Below are 18,809 nucleotides of genomic sequence, written 5' to 3'. Positions count from 1 at the left end.
GGAGCATTCTACAACATAACTGGCCTGTACCTTTAAAAAATGTCAACATAATAAAATAAAAAAAAGACTAAGGAACTACAGATGAAAGGAGACTAAAGAGACATTACAACTCATCGTAAAGCATGATTCTGAATTGGTTCCCAGGCTAGGATCCTGGATATAGTATTACATCAACATTAAATCCCTGATTGTGTCACATGTACTGTGTTCACGTGAAAATGTCCTTCCAGTTAGGGAATACATACTGAAGTATTTAGGGATGAAGAGGCATGATGTGTATAACTTACAAATGATAACTTACAAGTGATGTTTATAACTTACAAACTTTCAAATGATACAGAAAAAAAAGAATGCACACACATACACATATGGAGAGAGAAAGAGAATAATAAAGCAAATGAAGCAATATGGTAACAATTAGCGAATCTGGGTGAAGGATATACAAGAGTTGTTCATGGTATTTTTGCAACTTCTCTGTAAGTTTGAAATTATTTCAAAATAAAGAGTTAAAACTGAAAAGAAAAATGTCAAGCGCATCCTTCTTTAAAATCTCAGATTTTCCTCTTGCACTCCATTTCTACTCCCCCACCCTTGTGCAAGCTTTCATCAGTTTATCTGGATTCCTGTGACAGCCTTCTAAAGCCTACTGCCTCTATTCCTTCCCCCTCCACAATATATTGGGTATACTGCGGCCATACTCCCCAAACACCTGTCCTTCTCCTGCTTATCATCTGACAACCTCTCCGTGTGACTTTTCTCATCAAGTCTAAACATTTCTTCTTTCTGTCAATCAAAGAGCTTCAACTGGCCTGATCATTCTTATATTTTCCACTTTCTTATTCTTTAACTTGACACATATTTAGTGACTGTTGGTATGTGCTAGGAGACAAAGAACAAGACCATCAAGGCTGTGTCCTCAAGGAGCTCATATTTCACGGAGGAGAGAAACATAAAGTAAATGAAGTCAACATAAATAAAATCATTTCCCACTGAGATTAGTGCTATGAAGCAAATAAGTGAGCTATGTGGGGAATAACAAGAGGGACATTGAGACATGCAAGGACTTTTAATCAGGTAATCCTTAGGTTGAGAAGAGAATGAGAGAGGGAGAGGGGAATTGTCTCAGGTAGACGGAAGGACTTGGCACAGTCTAGGAAGCGAGAGAAGGCCAGCTGTTGGGTGCATGGAGCTAAGGCAAGAGGGGTGCAAGATGAAGTCTGAGAGGTATTGTGGCAGGATAGAGAATATATCGAGTCTTTGTTCCCATTGGTTCCTGGCATAGAGTTTCAAAAACCTTTGGAATTTCTGGAATGACAGGAATATCTTTACTATGTTAATGAGGTGATTCATGGTGGGCCCTTAGTTTCAGGATCAGGGCTGGCCACCAGAAAGACCAGCTATGTGTAGAGGGTTGGCACACTGGGAGGGAAAGGGGACTGGAGATTGAGTTCAGTCACGTGGCCAGTGATTTAATTAATCACGCCTGTGTAATGAAACCCCAGTCAAAGCTCGGGACTCTGAGACTCAGGGGGGCTCCCTAGCTGGAGAACACTGACTTGCAGGGAGGGTGATGCACCCCGACTCCATGGGGAGAGGGCATGTTAGCTCTGCGACCAGGGCTCTTCCAGAACTCACTCGATGTGTCTCTTCCATGTGGTTGGTCCTGATTTGTACCCTTCATAATAAAACTAATAGCAAGTATAACACTTCTTGAGCTCTATGAGTTGTTCCAGTGGATGATTGAGCCAGAGGGAATTGTGGGAACCCCTGAATTCATAGCCAGTTGGTCAGAGGTACAGGTGACCTGGTGACCCCACTCACAACTGGTATCTGAAACGAGGGCAGTTACGGGGAGAGCTGAGGCTTTAACTTGTGGGATCTGATGGTAACTCAGGTGGTTAGTGTCAGAACTGTATTGAAACATACCCACTTGGGGTGGAAACAGCACTGGTATGCAAAAGCCTGATTACACAAGGCCTTCTAGACCATAACAGCAAGGTTGGATTTCATTCCAAATGCAACGCTAGATCACTGAAAGATATTTTTTTCTTGCTAGAGAGTGTTCAATTTTCAATAAGTTCTGTCTGGCTGCAGTACGGAGAGGGGCAAGTGTTGGAGGAGGACCAGTTTATGAGGCTTTGCAGTAGCCTAGGCAAGAAATGATGGTGGCTTGGACTAGAGGGTAGCAAAGATGAGAAGTGTGCAGATTCAAGATATAATTTAGCAGGAGAACTTGAAGAGATTGCTAAAAGATTGGATGAGAGATAATTAGGGAAATGGAGAAATCATGGATGACACTCAGATTTCTGATGGGGAAAACCAGGAGAGAAGTAGTTTCGGGGGAGAGGGTAGAGTCACAACTTTGGTTTGGGGCACGCTGATTTTGAGGTGCCTAAGAGACATTCAGCGAGGCAGGTCATGCAGGGAGCTGGATTTGCCACACACTGGACTAGCCAGTTTCATCCTTCAGTCAGACTGATTTTCTACTACGTGGGGCCCCATACGGTATGTCATCATTCTTCTCTCTTCACCTTTGCTCAAGGGTTTCCCCTCCCTTCCACCCTTCTTCCTCGCCTATGTAAAGCCTCTTCACCTTTCAAGTGTCAGCTCAAAACTCCCCTTCTACATTAGGCTTTATGCTAATAACCTAACGCATATTCATATTTCTGCAGCCCTACGAGTCGGTATGAAGCTTTGGAGCAATTTATCTCCCCACTGTCTTGTAAGAGTCCCTCTTTATTATACATAAGTCTAGCCAGCTCTGTCACATCGTAAGCTCCTCATGACAAGGGCCATTTCTTATACATCTCGTGTTCCCTACAAGCAGGCAGTGCTTTATGCACCTTTAAATTCGAAGGGAATTAACTAACAGATTTACACAAAAAGTAAGATGAAGATAATCAAATGTTTTTAAAAGCAAGGCTAGACATTTCCTCTGGCACGTGAAACTGCATGAATTTTACCATTAATTGAAATTGTTGATTCAATGACTCCAGCAGCTATTCTATCTTTGGAGCTTAATATAGCATGTAAAATAGCATCCCTGAAACATTGCTACGACAAGAGCTCTGGTGGTGCTAAGAGTAACTAGGACAGGATGATTGAAAAGCCTGAACTTTGATAAACAAGGACCAGAGATGAAAAACAGCTCAATATCTAATCCAGGAGAGCGGGCCTGGGGAGGCAGCTAATGGAAGGCTCCAGCGTATCTGTTAGATCTAGCTTTATTTAGCATCTCCGTTAATGACTGGGAACAAGGCACACACATTTTGTTAATAACATTTTTAGTGGCTGCCAAATTAGGAGGTGCTGCAGACATCACTGAGGACAGAGAAATAACACAGATGGATCTAAAGAGGTTAGAAATATGAATAGGAATTATCACAATGAGATTTGATTTAGGAAAAATGCAAATGAAGGCAGCTGGGAGAGAAATCATCCAAAATGCAAAATAATCAGTGGGTTGGAAAACCTAGAAAGCAGCAACATAAGAGTGTCTGGCAGGAGAACAGAGGAATAAAGAGTAAGCAGTGACAGTGTGCTATCTCGGCCCAAATGCTTGGTGGCAGGTACAGGAAGGAATAGCTCGTCGAGGAATTGCATTGCGACACAGTCTCCTTCAACACTCATAAATATTTTTGGAGACAATGTGGGAAAATAAACAAACAAAAATAAGCTTGAGCCTTAGTCTCTCCAGTTGTTAGAAAAGGGATTAGACTCTGCTTCTAAGGTCCCCTGCTCCAACCTTCTGTGGTTCTAGGAGAGGACATTGAAGAAATGCCCTGTCTCAGCGCTTCTAAAGATCTTTCTGAAAAGAAGGCAGAGTGAAACATTTAGCTTAAAACTATGTTTCAGAATAGATTCCAAATTGACAGGACTGCATGTGGATTTCATCTTAAACAAGTGTTGTGGGGTTTTTTTCAATATAAATATGGAACCAAAATAACATATAAAATCTGGTAGCTGGTTGTTTACAAAAATACCCTCTACTTTACCAAGTATTTCTTTAAATAAAAACTCTCTGTGAGCATTTAAAGTACATATTTTGTTGTTTACAAAAAATTAATCCCTTTGAAATGCTTAGGAATACATCCATTGCACAAAGAGGGTAACACCTGCAATCAGAGTGTCTGCCACATTTGGGGAGGGTCTCATGAGAGACAGACCAGCGCTACTGGTTGGCACATTTGTTTAAAGAATTACTTTCTTTTCTCAGGCCATCTCAGGCTATCACATTTTCACTCCCTCCATGTTCGTTTTCTTGCATGATTTCACTCATCTCCCCTGCTTTCACTGACCTAGATACACAACAAAGGGGGAAATGAGGCATCTTAGGAGGGGTGGAGCCATTTTAAGCTCTACCTTAAAAGGTACGTTTTTACTGGTGGGAAGTGTAGTTAATCCTGCCAGGTAACACAGACAGAAAATGCCATGCCTCGTGCAGCTGCCTCAGGGGAGTTTCTTCTCTCTCTCTCCCTCTCTCTCTCTCACTTCCCACTTCCTCCCCCGCCATCTGTATCCCGCCAACAGTGACGGAGTGGCAAAGCAGCATGTATATAACTACAAGGCTTTGATGAATCCATACATCACCATCATCACGAGCAACTTCACAAGCTATTTGTCCTTTCCCCACGACTTCCAAAAGCGCCCAGGAGGGCGAAACGCTGTGGAAGCAGACAACGTGAGGCATGGCATGCAAGCCATTTTCCAAAACCACAGCAGGAAGACTTCTCGGGGCATCAGGGTCACATCTGCTGCTGCCTGTTTACACTGGAAGGAAACCAACAACCACCACCCTTTTTGAAAGGAGGAAGGTGAAGTTGTTTCTGACGTGCAGAAGAAAGGCTGTGCATTTAAAGCTTAGGCTCGTGGTTAGGAAAGGTGGTAAACACTGAAACAGGATCTCTGCCGTGAGAGTTAGACCCTGCACAGAGGGCCACATGAGGTTAAGGATCCTTGAGCCTCCAGCCCTGTTCTAGTGTTTTGTTCTCCTTCTAACCACTACCCGTTGCTGCTAACACCCCGAGCTGTCCTCGAGGGCACTGCCTCTTATGCAAGTCTCCCTCTTTGACGTGCACACCCCACAGAGAGCCACCCTTGGGGGTTTGTCTCTGATCCTGAATCTGTTCAACATCCCCAGGGTCTCATGACTGTGGTCTGAGGTTTACTGTGCCTTTGAAATGTATGAGGCCATGTCGCTTCCCTGCCTAAAATCTGTGCTGCCTTCCACGGCTATTAGAACAACTGCCAAACTCCTTGCAGTGCCTGACAGAGCCCTGGTGGCACTGGTGGGGCCCCATCCCCTCTCCGGCCTCTTCTATGACCATCTCCCACCTTCATATGGACCAGCCACACTGGCCATCTTTCTCTTTGTGGAACACACCATACTTGCTCCCACTTTGCTTTGGCTCCTCCTTCTGTCTGGAATGCTCTTCCCCTACCTGTTCTCTCTCTCTCAGCTCTAACGTCACCTCCTCATCAAGGTCTTTTCTGACCATCCTCTCTAAAGAAGCGGGCTCCTTGGCACTGTGTCACATCACCGTGTTTCAATTCTTCATATTCTTCTCCCTTTCTGAAAAAACTTGTTTATTCATTTGCTTACTTGTTTATGCTCCTCTTCCACTGGAACATACACGTTAAGAGGACAGGGACCTGTCTGTCTTGTTCTCCAGTGCCAGGAACAATGCTTAGCACGTGCATTTGCTGAGTGAAAGGATAACTATACACTTGGATCCTGGGAGAGGCATGAGAGCATCACAGTGAGGGGGGACCTCTGCAGTCAAGTTGCCGGTACTTGAATCCCCTTTTGTCACTTAAATCTGTATGTCCTTGGACAGCTTACATAGTTTCTTTCTTTCAATTTTCTCACCTATCAAATGAGGAAAATAACAGTATCTATCCTGTAGGAGTATGGTCAGTTGACCACATAAAGTACTTAATGAAGTGCTGGTATGTAGTTAGCACTCAATAATTTTCTTTTTCTTGTTTCATTGTTATACACCTGTCAAAGTTCATGGCCATGTGACTTATCTGACATATTTACAAATCAGGCTGTAACTTCCATTTTCTGATCTGACATGTAAAGAGCTTGGAAACAGTCACTCCCATCCTTGCAACAAGGAAAAAGTGGAATGAACTGAAAATCAACCACTCTTCTTAGATCTATCAGCAAATTGAGGTCACAGGGCAAACTGCTGCCCCCAAAACTAGGGAGATGAACAGGCAGTTACAGAGAATCACAGCCTACTGGAAGCAGAGGCCTAGGAGCAAAAGCCCACAGCTGGCGCCAGGACAGGTAGGAACACGTTAAGCTGTAACTGATGAACTGCTGGAGGCTGAGTGTGGACAAACTTATAAGTGAAAAGCTCTTAGGGGGCCCAGTCCTAGGGGACCCCACACTTTCATGAATTTTACCTCCAGGAGCCCTACCAGGCTCTCACTATGGCTTTTCTCCCCAGCAGGGAGAGAAGAAAAGTAACCATTTTGAAATACAGTACACCCGGCGCTCTCTGTCCTCCTTAGCAAGATCCGTCCTCAGGGGAAACTATGTTACTAGAGTCTAATCAACTGGGGTTTTACCAAAGCCTGGCTGACCTGAAGGGAAGGAAACTCAGGCTCACCAAAAGACTGAGACCTAATCATAGGACTACAGAATGCTCCCCCCTTATTTCCACATCAATAGGGTTCCTATAAAATGACAGAGGATTTCAACCAAAAGAACCAAAAGCCTTAATTCCTATTTAAGAAAAATCTGTAGGAAAACCCAAAGACAATGGAGCAGAGACAAAAACAGGGCCACTAGAGGAAATTTCAGCTTCTGACAACACAGCTACAGCTCACAGTAAGCACAGCCCTATTCCTACCCATATAAACATAAAACCTCACACTAAAGCCCATTTCCTCAGACCTATTTCCTTCCTTTTACCCAGTACCTCATGTACAGCTTTCAACAAAAAATCACAAAGTACGCTAAAAGGCAAAAAACACTATTTAAAAAGAAAAAGCAAGTATCAGAGCCAGACTCATATGGCAGAGATGATGGAATTATCAGACTGGTCATTTAAAATGACTATGACTAATATGCTAAGGATTCTAATAGAAAAAGTGGACAACATGCAAGAACAGATGGGTAAGGGAAGCAGAGAGATGTAAACTCTCAGAAGGATTGAAAAGAAAATGCTGGAAATCCAAAAAACTATAAACAAATGAAGAATGCCTTTGATGGGCTCATCAGTAGACTGGACATGGCTAAGGAAAGAATCAGGGAGCTTGAAGATGTATCAATAGCAACTTACCAGACTGAAATGTGAAGAGAAAACATGCAACAGACTATCTAGGAGCTGTGGGACAATTATAAAAGGTGTAACATGTGTAATAGGAATACCAAAAGGAGAAGAAAGGAAGGAAGGAAGGAAAGGAAAAAAGGAGGGAGGGAGAGAAGGAAAAGGAGAGAGAGAGGGAAGGAGGAAGAAAAACAGTAGAAATATTTGAAGTAATAATGACTGAAAATTTTCCAAAATTAATGACAGACACCAAACCACAGATCCAGGAAGCTCAGTGAGCACCAATTAGGATAAAGAGCAAAAAATCTATACTTAGGCATATCATATCCAGACTGCAGAAAATCGAAGACAAAGAGAGAATCTTAAAAGAAGCCAGAAGGAGAAAAAGATACATTACATATAGAAGAGGGGAGATAAAAATTATACCAGATTTCTCTTAAGAAACACACAAGCAAGAAGAAAGGGGAGTAATTTAAAACGTTGAAAGAAAAACCCACCTACAATTCTATACTCAGCAAAGTTCTTCTTCACAAGTGAAGGAGAAATAAAAACTCTCAGACAAAGAAAAACTGAGGGAATTTGTCACCAGTAGACCTGCCTTGCAAGAAACAATACAAGAAGTTCTTTAGAGAGAAGGAAAATGGCATAGGTTAGAAACTTAGATCTACATAAAAAAAGAAGAGTGTTAGAGAATGAATAAATTAAGGTAAAATAAAATCTCTAAGTTTTCTTATTCTTAACTGATCTAACAGATAACAGTTTGTTCAAAATAATAATAGCAACAATGTATTTGGTGATTGTACTTATGGATGCGTGACATGAATTACAGCAATGTCACAGGGACAGGAAGGAGGAATTGGGAATACTCAGTTATAAGCTAACTGCACTACTGTGAAGTGGATATAGTGTCCTTTGAAAGTGGACTTAGATTAGTTGTAAATGTATATTGCAAAACTCTGGAGCGACCACTAAAAAGATTAAAATGAAGTATAATTGATATGCTAAGAGAGGAAAGTAAGTAGAATCATATAAAATGCTTAAATAAAACCAGGGAAGATAGAAAAAGAATGGAAGACAAAAAAGAAACAAAAAACAAAGGCAATGAATAGCAAATAAAAACATGGTAGATGTTAATCCATCTATGTTAATAACCAGTTTAAATGTGAATGATCTAAATACACCAATTAAAAAACAAGAGACTGTCAGAGTGGATAAAAAACAGACCCAACTATAAGTTGTCTACAAATCACATTGTTGGACATCACATAAGAAGATCTATGGGTCAGCCAAAAGATCCCTAGCCTGAGGGTCAGGAGACTTGGGTTTCAGTCTGGTCTATCCGCTAACTAGCTGTGTGACCTTTGACAAGTAACTGACATTCTCTGAGCCTCTCTTATTCCTTCTGTAAAATAAGAGGATTTAGACTAAATCCCTTAGGCTCCCTTCCCGCTTGAAATCCAATGCCTCTTTACTAGGATCTGGTGAGTAAATGTGGACAGTCAGGGCTGAAGCATCCGTAGGTGCTTTTGGTTGGACTGACTTCATAAGAGACGCGGCTGCAGCCAGCAGGCAGGCGTACATGAACATGAGAACACAAATCCAAAGTCCTAGCTACTCTGTGAAAACTGAACTCTTGGAGACCAATGGATGGCAGGAATCCCTCAGCTGGGTCCATATTTGAGTAGGGGATAATTATAAAGAGTTTGCAAGCAGTCTTTAGGTTGACATGTCTTCTACTGGTAAGGAAGGAGGAAGGGCCAGAGAGGAACTCAGGGAGTCCATGTTGAATGCAAAGGTGTAGACGGGACAGAGGATTATTACAGCTCCTTGTCTGACATTCCTGCCCCATTGTTATCTTTTCAGATTAAAACTACCTCCCCTGTTTCCACTACTGCCCCCTGCTCTGTACATATACATCCTCCACAGAGGAAGAGAAAAGGGAATTTCAAACATTTAAGTCCCACTTTTAAGAAGATTGTTCTTCATGATCAAAGATCTTGTTTGCAGCATCTAGCCAAAGCCCTCCTGATCCTTAGAGATACCCATGGCATGACTTGTCCATTTTTGGCTAAAGGCATAACCATCCTGATGGAAGAAACTGGAAGAGAACCTTTGGAACAATCTTTAAAAACCCTGGGGACATCAAAGGGAAACTAAATCAAAGACTCTGCATTAAGTCAATACCCTAGACTGGGAGATGACAGCAGACTTTTTGCTTTCCCAGGTGGTTTTCCTCTTAGGGTAAAGTGGTCTGGATTGACTGCATTCTTTCCCTCTGACACAGTTCTGCATTGTATGGAAGCTGGCCCTATGCTGATCTCACAGACACCTCTTACCTGGGTCTAAGTGACATCTTATAAAACCCCAAATCCATGAAGCACTGACATTTCCACTGGGAAATTGTGGGAATTCTAATATCCCACCAGATGGACGGCTCCATGAAGGAAAGGACTGTGACTGTGTTTGCTAATCACTATGCCCACTGTACCTAGCTCAGTCCCTGCCACATAGTAGGTGCTCAATAAATATTTGTTAAATGAAGAAAAAAAATCCAGCACAAATGAGGGCCTGGAAGAAGTATGCATGGTTCAAATTTGATGATTTCTAAAAATACTTTTTAAAAATATTAATTCATTTAACAAACAATCATTCAGTGTTTTCTCTATGATAGGCGTTAAAATACAGAAATGAATGAGATGGAGTGACGATTCTCATAAAGAAGAGGGGGGATGATATTCGCTGAGTGCTATGATAAGCTAGGCACTTTTTATCCATTATTTCATCCTCCCAACAGCGCTGTGAGGTATTATTAGCTCCTTTTGCAGATAAAGAATCAGAGACTTGCACAAAGGCCCATATCTAGCAAATGGTAGAGCCAAGAATTTATTGCAGGAATTGGGTACTACCCTCTACAATGTACTTTCTCCCCAAACCACATTTAAAATCACCGTGTGATGTTCTGTTATGTGACATTTTGTTAAGAAAACTTAGGTTCTCAAAAATTGATATAACAAATAGTTTCATTGAGAAAAGAGGTTAGACTCTCAATTTCAAGTCATTTATGTTGGAAAAAAAATTCCAATAATACAGGTGCTTTCAACTACCTGAGTGTGTAATTGGAGGCTAAAAATAATAAATCGCTTGAACAAACTAAATGAAAATTACCAAGTTAAGTCCTAAATAGCATCCAAGACCTGAGTCAGTGAGCTTCTAAACTGTCATTACCATAACTCATAGCTACGATAAACAAAACACAATGCTGAACTAAGATAGCTGAAGTCAAAATAAAGGGCAGCATAGTTCACACTGCCAACAGAACAGAAGAACATGAAACATGAAACCAAGAAGCTGCAACTGTTCCTCTGCACACAACAGCTTCTTGCCAGGACCCTGGCACTAACTCCTGTCTGCTTGAATTATAACCAGTAGAAATGCATAATGCGAACTGTGTTGCTTAAGTCAACTATTGTGTCGGATCCTATTTGTTTTCTGAATGCTCAAACTGCAGGAGAGCAGCCTGCAATAGGGAATTGAATTCTTAGACACAATTCACAAACGAATGCTTAGAAATGGTCAATGTAGAGAAATGCTCTTGTCCCTCTTGTAGGGACAGGAGGCCCACTGCAGAGGTGGCCATGTGACTTGCATGTCTGAGGGTCACAGAGAGGCTCCTGGGTCGCTTGTTTCCCTGGCAGTTTTGGGAATCGCCATTTCTTCCCAACAGGTGAAAATACAGAGGGCCTGGAAGCATCTGTACTCATATATGGGCAGAAACTTTGAAACCACCTTGTTCTCACCCACCCTGCCTGGATCAGACGAGGAACTGGGAAAACAGAAATCCACAATCAAACCAAATTCCAGCAGCTCAGAAAGTGCCCAAAGTGGCGAGAAATGGTCCAGGGCTGGAATACTCCTAAAAGATATGGCTCAGTCCTAGTGCAGGGATGACCTTCTCTTATATTTTGATAGCTCCCTGCAATTTTCAATAGTTTCCCAACAACTCTGACAGTAAAGTCATATTCCTATTTTTACAGATGAAGAAACTGAAGGTGAGTAAAAGATTCTTCACAGCTAGCAACTGTCAGAGTAAGGCTCAAATCCTGAGTCTTCCAACTCCATATTGAACAGACTGTCCACCACAGGCTTATAGGGTGACCTCAGGAATGCATTTTCTAGGAGCAATGGCTTTTGAGTCAGATCTGTGTTTGCCTATCCCAGATGTACCATTTTTTAACCATATAATTTGGGTAAGTTCTTTAACTTCATTAAGCCTTAGTTTTCTCATCTGTAAAATGGGGATGCACGTAACACCTGACTCATGGGGCTCCTGTGAGGATCAAATGCAAAAGGCATACAGCATGCTCAGCTTGGAACCTGGCCCTCATTAGAGCTGGACAGATGTTGAGGGTTTCAGGCCATGTTTAGCATACGGACTCTGGAGGGAGGAATCTCATTTCCCCCTCGGTAGTTCAGCATGCCTTGGGGCACAAAGCCCCCAGGGGACATTTCATAAAATTTATCTAAAGCTACAAGATAAAATCATGGGGGCCTGGCCCAGTGGCGCAGCAGTTAAGTTCACACGTTCTGCTTCTCCGTGGCCCAGGGTTCCCCGGTTCAGATCCCGGGTGCAGATGTGGCACCACTTGGCAAAAGCCATGCTGTGGTAGGCGTCCTACATATAAAGTAAAGGAAGATGGGCATGGATGTTAGCTCAGGGCCAGTCTTCCTCAGCAAAAAGAGGAGGATTGGCATTAGTTAGCTCAGGGCAAATCTTCCTCAAAAAAAAAACTTGGGACAAACAGGGAGTGCTTGGGAGCCTGACCACTGAGCCTAGAATGGGGTGGAGGAATGTCCACTCCACAGGGGCCATGTCTGTGCCTCCTCCCACAGTGTCATCTGTGCTGAGTCCCTGAGGCAGAGAGGACCCTCCATTCCCACCTGGAAAGCCATGGAGTTGGCGGCAGCCAGAAATATCCTCAGAGGCAGCTTGGCCTTGTAGGACCTGTGGCTCCACAAGCGATGGGCACCAGCTGTCACACCCAGAGCCGTCAGGAGGAAGCAGAAGTAGGCTGCAAGACACAAGCAGGGACAATCTCAGCAGATGTCACAGAGCTTTTAAACATCCCCCATTCTTTTTTTCTCTCCTGAATAGGGACCCATGTGAAATGGCGTCAGGGGAAGAATCTGCAATGAAAAGAATCAGTAACTTGGGAAAATGCCGCCTTTTTCTTGATTTGTAGCTTTCCATTACCAGACAGAAGCAGAGAGAACTTTCCTCAAGAAACTCTGACCTTTTAACATCATTTTTTCTATAGCAAACAAATGTTTCATTTGCTAATGTTTCTTTCCAGTCTTGATGCAAAGCTGCAACCATATTAGTGTGCATTTGTAATTCAGTTTTATGTGTCACTCTTGGTAGAGCTGTGACTGATCTCTACGTTGCCTCTCAACTGGTACCCATGCCAGGATGAATTCTATGAAGAGCATATTTCTAAATGGCAGTGCTCACTATCATGGCTCCATAGACATTGGTTCAAAGGAAATCAGGCCAGACCTAAAAGCAATGAAGTCTGGCTCAGGGCCAAGAAGAATGAGGACAAAACCAACATCAGGGACCACTGAGACATGTCTTCTGGAGACCCTCACTCACACCATCACTATGACCTGGGCTGGCAAAGACTGCCAGGTGGGGAATTTTTAAAAAGCCAACCTACAGCAGAGCTTATTACCTGCCACACAGTTAAACATATTACCTCTAATCCTCACAACATTGGTTATTGTCTCATTTGACAGTCGAGGACCTGGATCACTGAGACGTAAGTCCTGCAGATAAACCCAGGTCAGCCTAGTTCTAAAGCCTCTGCCCAGAGAATCCATGCTGCCCCCAGGTGGTGGCAGTGGTTTGTTGTATGGAGACAGGAGAGGGTGCAAGTGCATGGAGGAAAGGGGACACACAGGGACCGAAAATACATGACTCCTGAGATTATTACAACTACTCTAGTGGTTTAAAGCAATGTGCCCACACAATGTTAAATGTCTTACTTGGATTATCTTATTAAAACATCAAACAACCATATAGGGTTTGTATTATTATTAGCCCCATTTTACAGATGAGAAAACAAAGGCTTAAAGAAGTTAACTAATTTCCCAGTGTCACAAAGTTAGGAGGTGTCTTTGTTAAGAGTCACACCCAAGTCTGTCTGAACCAGCAACTGAGTTCTGACCTGTGCACTCCCCTCTGCCTCTGGGAGATACAGGGTAACACCCCATTGTCATCCTGAATGAGGAATCCCAATCTAAATTTAGAAGTGAGCTGCTTCCTTACTGGGGTGGGGGGTGGGGGGCCTACACCAGGCTATGAGCAGGTAGGATTAGGCAGATTATGCTACACAATTGCTTCTCACACTTACCACATGCAGGGCCCTCCATAAAGAATTGCCAAAGAACAAGTCAGCTCTGAGTACGTCCCAAAGCAGTTGTAAATGGTCCCAGGCCAAGACAAGTTCTTAGAGAGCCTACTATAACACTCCTCTGGAAGAATTACTACGGTAACTTCAGCATCAATATACATATTTAAAGGGAGCACAATATTACAACTTCCAAAAGTTAAGTCTGACTGATCTTTATCTTAATCCATATTTATATGGGTCTAAAAACAAGACTTACCTTTGGCACTAAGATTAATGAGTCTCTAAGTATATGTAGTTTTCATGAACTTAACAAATCATTCCTTACTTGAAAGGTTAAAAACAGAAAGCAACAGGGGCTGACCCAGTGGCGTAGTGGTTAAGCTCACACACTCTGCTTCAGCGGCCCTGGGTTCACGGGTTCAGATCCTGGGCACAGACCTACACACTGCTGATCAACCCGTGCTGTGGTGGCGTCCCACATACAAAATAGGGGAAGATTAGCACAGATGTTAGCTCAGGGACAATCTTCCTCCCCCCAAAAACCCCACAAAACAACAACAATCTGCCCATAAATCACAGAAAGTAGTAGTAAATAAAAAGCTCTGCCTTCTTTTGTTATTGTAATCTAACCTTGGTTATGAGTCCAAGAAATGGATAGCTATTTTCTACATCATCCCTGGCCTCCAAGTCTCTACCAATAATTTATTTCTAACTGTCAAGTAATTAGGGAACAAATGAAATCTATAATGGAAAAATTCGATGTGACCCTATTTTGCCAGTGGGCTAAGACACCGGACCTTGGGTGCAATAAAATGAATTCCAAGACTCCATGAAAAACACTAACCAAAAACGAATTCTTCCAGTCCCGGTCTCCCAGGCAGGGCCCTACCAGACTTTGGCATTGTCCTGTCCTTTTTGGGATCTCCGATATTTCAGAGATCACTTGCATGGTTGGTCTGTCCATGCTCAGGGCACTGACAGTGGGCTTGAGTCAGAGACTGTACCAGGCAGTAGTGGCTGCTGGTTTTTTGTAGTCCTTCTTCTGGCAACAGGAATGTGGCCATGTGACCCAGGCCTGGCCTAGCATAATACCCCATCTTCCTGGCCCTGGGAATAAACACCTGACCCAACCCTTCTCTCTCTTTTGGTTCAAAGACTAAAGGTCACATATTAAGGCATGATTGCAATAGTAAAGAATGAGGCTAGGAAAGTGAGACATAAAAATGATGGAGATGTCAACAAGAGCTAGAAGGAGAGCTGCCTGCATTGCGGTTGCAAGCCCTGGAGCTCTCGAGTTCTTCCTTTGATCCTGCGAGCCTCCCCAGTATCTCTTCTAGTTATGTGAGCCAACAAATTCCCTTTTCTTGCTTAAGCTAGTTTGCACTGGATTTCTGCTTCTAAAAATCTGCAGAACCTCTAGCAAAGAAAGCAACCTTCTGGTCATACCTCAAATGAGGATAATCTGCAAAAACCCTGGGCTGGATGTGAGGATTTATGGGCTGTTCCATTAAGAAGACTCAGTTTTCCTACTTTGAAAGGGTTAATCAGAGAGGTTCAAAACCTCTCTTCTATGATATTTTTGGAGAGTAATATCCAACAAGTTTTCCGAGGGATGCTGGCTAGCTGGCTCTGAGGTGGTGAAGTGTTCAGATACAGAACTGATAATTTGGGGAAGAAAAGGAGTGATGAGTAGTGTCGATAACTTTACCAAGTAGCTCATATCTCATAGAGAAAGGTGCTAGATCAACAGAAACTAAAATCACAAAATTACAGAAGAGTAAGCAACAAACAAGTTGGTCTGTGTGCAAATAAGAGTCACCAATTCTGGCTGCCCAAGCCAAAAAGAAATGTACTAAAAAGATATTGAGTAGCCTTCAGAACTCATGGGAGGGTTGCAGGATAGGGTTTTGGTACACGGCCTCCAAAATAGGCCCGATGCTCCCCAGCTCCTGGTATTCATGGCCTTGTGCAGTCTCTTCTCCTTGAGTAACTTGCTTCTAATCAAAATAATATAGCAACATTGAGGAAATGTCAATTCTACGATTAGGCTACAAATGATTATGACCTCTGTTTTGCTGGCAGATTCTCTCTCACATTGGCTTTGATGAAGTCAGCTGCCACGTTTGGAAGGTCCCTGTGGCAAGGAATTGAAGATGGTTTACAGACAACAGTCAGCAAAGAAATGAGGCCCTCAGTTCAATAATCCTCAAGGAACCACGTCCTGTCAACAACGATGTAAGTGAGCTTGGGAGCAGATCCTTCTCCAGATCAGCCTTCAGGTAAGACTGCGGCCCTGGCTAACACATTGCTACCTTGTGAGAGATCCTGAGGCAGAGGACCCAGCTCAGCTGTACTGGATTCCTGTTCCATAAAAACTGTTAGAAAATAATGTATGTTGTTTTAAGCTGCTACATTTGGGGGTAAGTTGTTCTGCCGCAGTAGGTAACTAACTCAAGACTTAAGTAGGAACCTTCCCTCAAGGGAAAGAAGGCAGAGGTTAAATCCTGATTTAAGAACAGATTGCCACCCATAGGAACAGAAACTAGATTCGTGTCGCATGGGGCTGGTTGGGCAGGAAGAGGGGAGTGACTGCTAATGGGTACAGAGTTTGGGAGGTAAAGGGTGATAAAAATGTTCTAAAATTGATTTTAGTGATGAATGTACAATTCTGTGAATATACTCTAAGCCAATGAATTGCAGATTTTAAATAGATGAGTTATATGGTATGAGTTATAGTTCAATAAAGCCATTATTTAAAAAAAACTACTAGTGAATTTCTATTAGGTTTTGTTATCATCTATATATTCTCAATGTAAAATAAAATTGACATGTCACAAAATGAACAAAAATCAACCATTTGGCCTAGGATGCCACCTCAGGCATCATCATCTCATCACTACTTGCCACCACCGGACACTCATGTCACACTATGGACTCTCAAACCTTCCAGAGCTGCCAAGAAGAGTCTCTATTTAACCCTACACCGATGCCTGAATCTATCCAGACCCAAGATTCCAGGGAAGAATCACCTGAATGCCCAGGTGTGGCTCACAGGCCCACGCTCTAGCTCTGAGCAACGGAAGAGGGACAATCCGTGGCCCTTTTGGCTTCCACGGTGGAAGGCAGAGCCTCCCATCTATCCCAAGTCACCTGGGGGAACAGTGTTTGGAGAATGAGTGTCGTGACCCCCTCTGGACCACACAATCGGAGAACAGTCCCGGAGAGACACCAAGAACCAAAAAATTAAAACTCCCTTAACTCTGGACCTGATCAGAGGGAGAGACGGACAGCCCCCTTCGAGACCCATCCCTGAGCAGTAGACGGAAGGGAACAATTGGTAGAGCTTTTTCACCCTCACTTACCATCTATGTCTCTCTAGCATTAGAGTGAAAGCTAATAAATAATAGTAATAGCTACCATTGCCTGAGAGCTTTCCACGTGCCAGGCCTTGTTCTAAACACTCCATACATAGTAACTTGTTGAATACTCACCTCAAGTCTAGGGAGCAGGTAATATTATGATTTCCTTCTTATAGATGAAGGAAACTAGACAGAAAGTGATACAGCCAGGATATAATCTAAAGCAGGAAGGCCCACACTCTGAATACCCATGCTGGCTGCCTGACCCCTGGAGGCTGTCTTAATTCTAGTGGGAGGAGCTTGAATGCATCATGTCCTCAGAATACAAACTGAAGGTCAAAACCCTTGTTCTGTGTTCTGCCTTTACCAGCCAGCCGGTTTACTTGCAATAATACCTGCACTATCACGCTGCATCCACTTCAGCCTCAGCTTGTCACAAACATGAGCACCAGGCGACCCAAGGCTCCATGAGACAATTTATTGAGCTTGCGGGGGAGAAGAATTGGCCACCCCAAAATGTGTCTCTTTGGCTTGATTATTTTTAAAGACAAAAGATTCTAAAAAAAAACTTTGACCTTCCCCCTAATGGCCTAAAAGAATTTAAGATAGAAAGCCTGTTCCAGGAAGGAGCTAATACCCTAAGACAACAATAGTGCAATGTAAAATAGGTGTGATAGACAGAAAGGCAGAAGCGAGCCTATTTTTATCAAAGTTCTGACTCTTGGTCACATCGTTTATAGATGGCCAGCAAATACTTGTTTATCAAACATTTGCATTTCTATCTCCATGTGAATTGCCTTCTTCCCCTTTGAAGTCTCAAACCATTACCCCCAACATCCTCCTTTGTCTTTAGCTGAAGATGGTATTTAAAGATGGTGGCTTCAGCCATTTTGGCGAGTTACTCAGTTTTCCCTGGACTCTCTCATGTATACATGTTATTAAGCTTTGTTTGATGTTCTCCTGTGATTCTGTCTCATGTCAGTTTAATTCTTAGACCAGCCAGAAGGACCTAGACAATAGAGGAATGTTCTTCCTCCCCTACAAGCTCCTATAGACACTGAGCTCAGAACTGGGTTCCCCAGGTGACCACACAAACATGGCCCCTTCCTTCCTTGAGTTGACAGGAGTTTGAAAAGTAAATTACTTGCTATATAATTACAATTTATGGCAACTGCTGCAGAGGAAATGAACAGAATAATATAAGAGAGATTAAAAGCAGGATAACTTAGTTTGGAGGACCAGAGACAACTTTGCAAAGGAAGTGAGAATTAAGCCAACCCCTAAAGGCTGAGAAGGAGGCAGTATTCCAGCAGAGGGACCAATAGATGCAAAGCCCTGGGCTGGAGAAGAGGATCTGATAAAAAGCCTGTATCTACCAGCTCACACCCACTAAGATGGCCACTATAGCAAAACAAAACCAAACAGAAAATAACACGTGTTAGCAAGCATGTGGAGAGACTGGAACCCTTGTGCATTGCTGCTGGGAATGTAAAATATGCTGCCACTGAGGAAAAGTTTGGTGGTTCCTCAAAAAGTTAACCATGGAATTACCATGTGATCCAGCAACGCCACTCCTAGGTATGCACCCCAAAGAACTGAAAGCAGGGACCTCAACAGATACTTGTTCATCCACATTCACAGCAGCATTAGTCACAACAGCCAAAGGGTGGAAACAACCCAAACATCCATCAACAGATGCATGGATAAACAAAATGTGGTATATCCATACAATGGACCATTACTCGGACATAAAGTAA

General features: G+C 42.9%; 1 protein-coding gene across 1 annotated transcript in view; it reads right to left on the bottom strand.

Annotated features, from left to right (window-relative positions):
- Positions 1 to 18,809, bottom strand: part of SCD5 (stearoyl-CoA desaturase 5) — a 141,624-nt gene that overhangs the window by 41,102 nt on the left and 81,713 nt on the right. Inside the window, exon 2 of the mRNA XM_046656623.1 lies at positions 12,222 to 12,352. Within this exon, the coding sequence (XP_046512579.1) occupies positions 12,222 to 12,352 (131 nt within the window). The remainder of the gene's footprint in view (positions 1 to 12,221; positions 12,353 to 18,809) is intronic.

Source organism: Equus quagga, chromosome 3, assembly GCF_021613505.1.
Source record: "Equus quagga isolate Etosha38 chromosome 3, UCLA_HA_Equagga_1.0, whole genome shotgun sequence".
NCBI classification, from domain to species: domain Eukaryota; kingdom Metazoa; phylum Chordata; class Mammalia; order Perissodactyla; family Equidae; genus Equus; species Equus quagga.
Note: the sequence above shows the minus strand (reverse complement) of the source record. Positions and strands in the feature narration are given on the sequence as shown.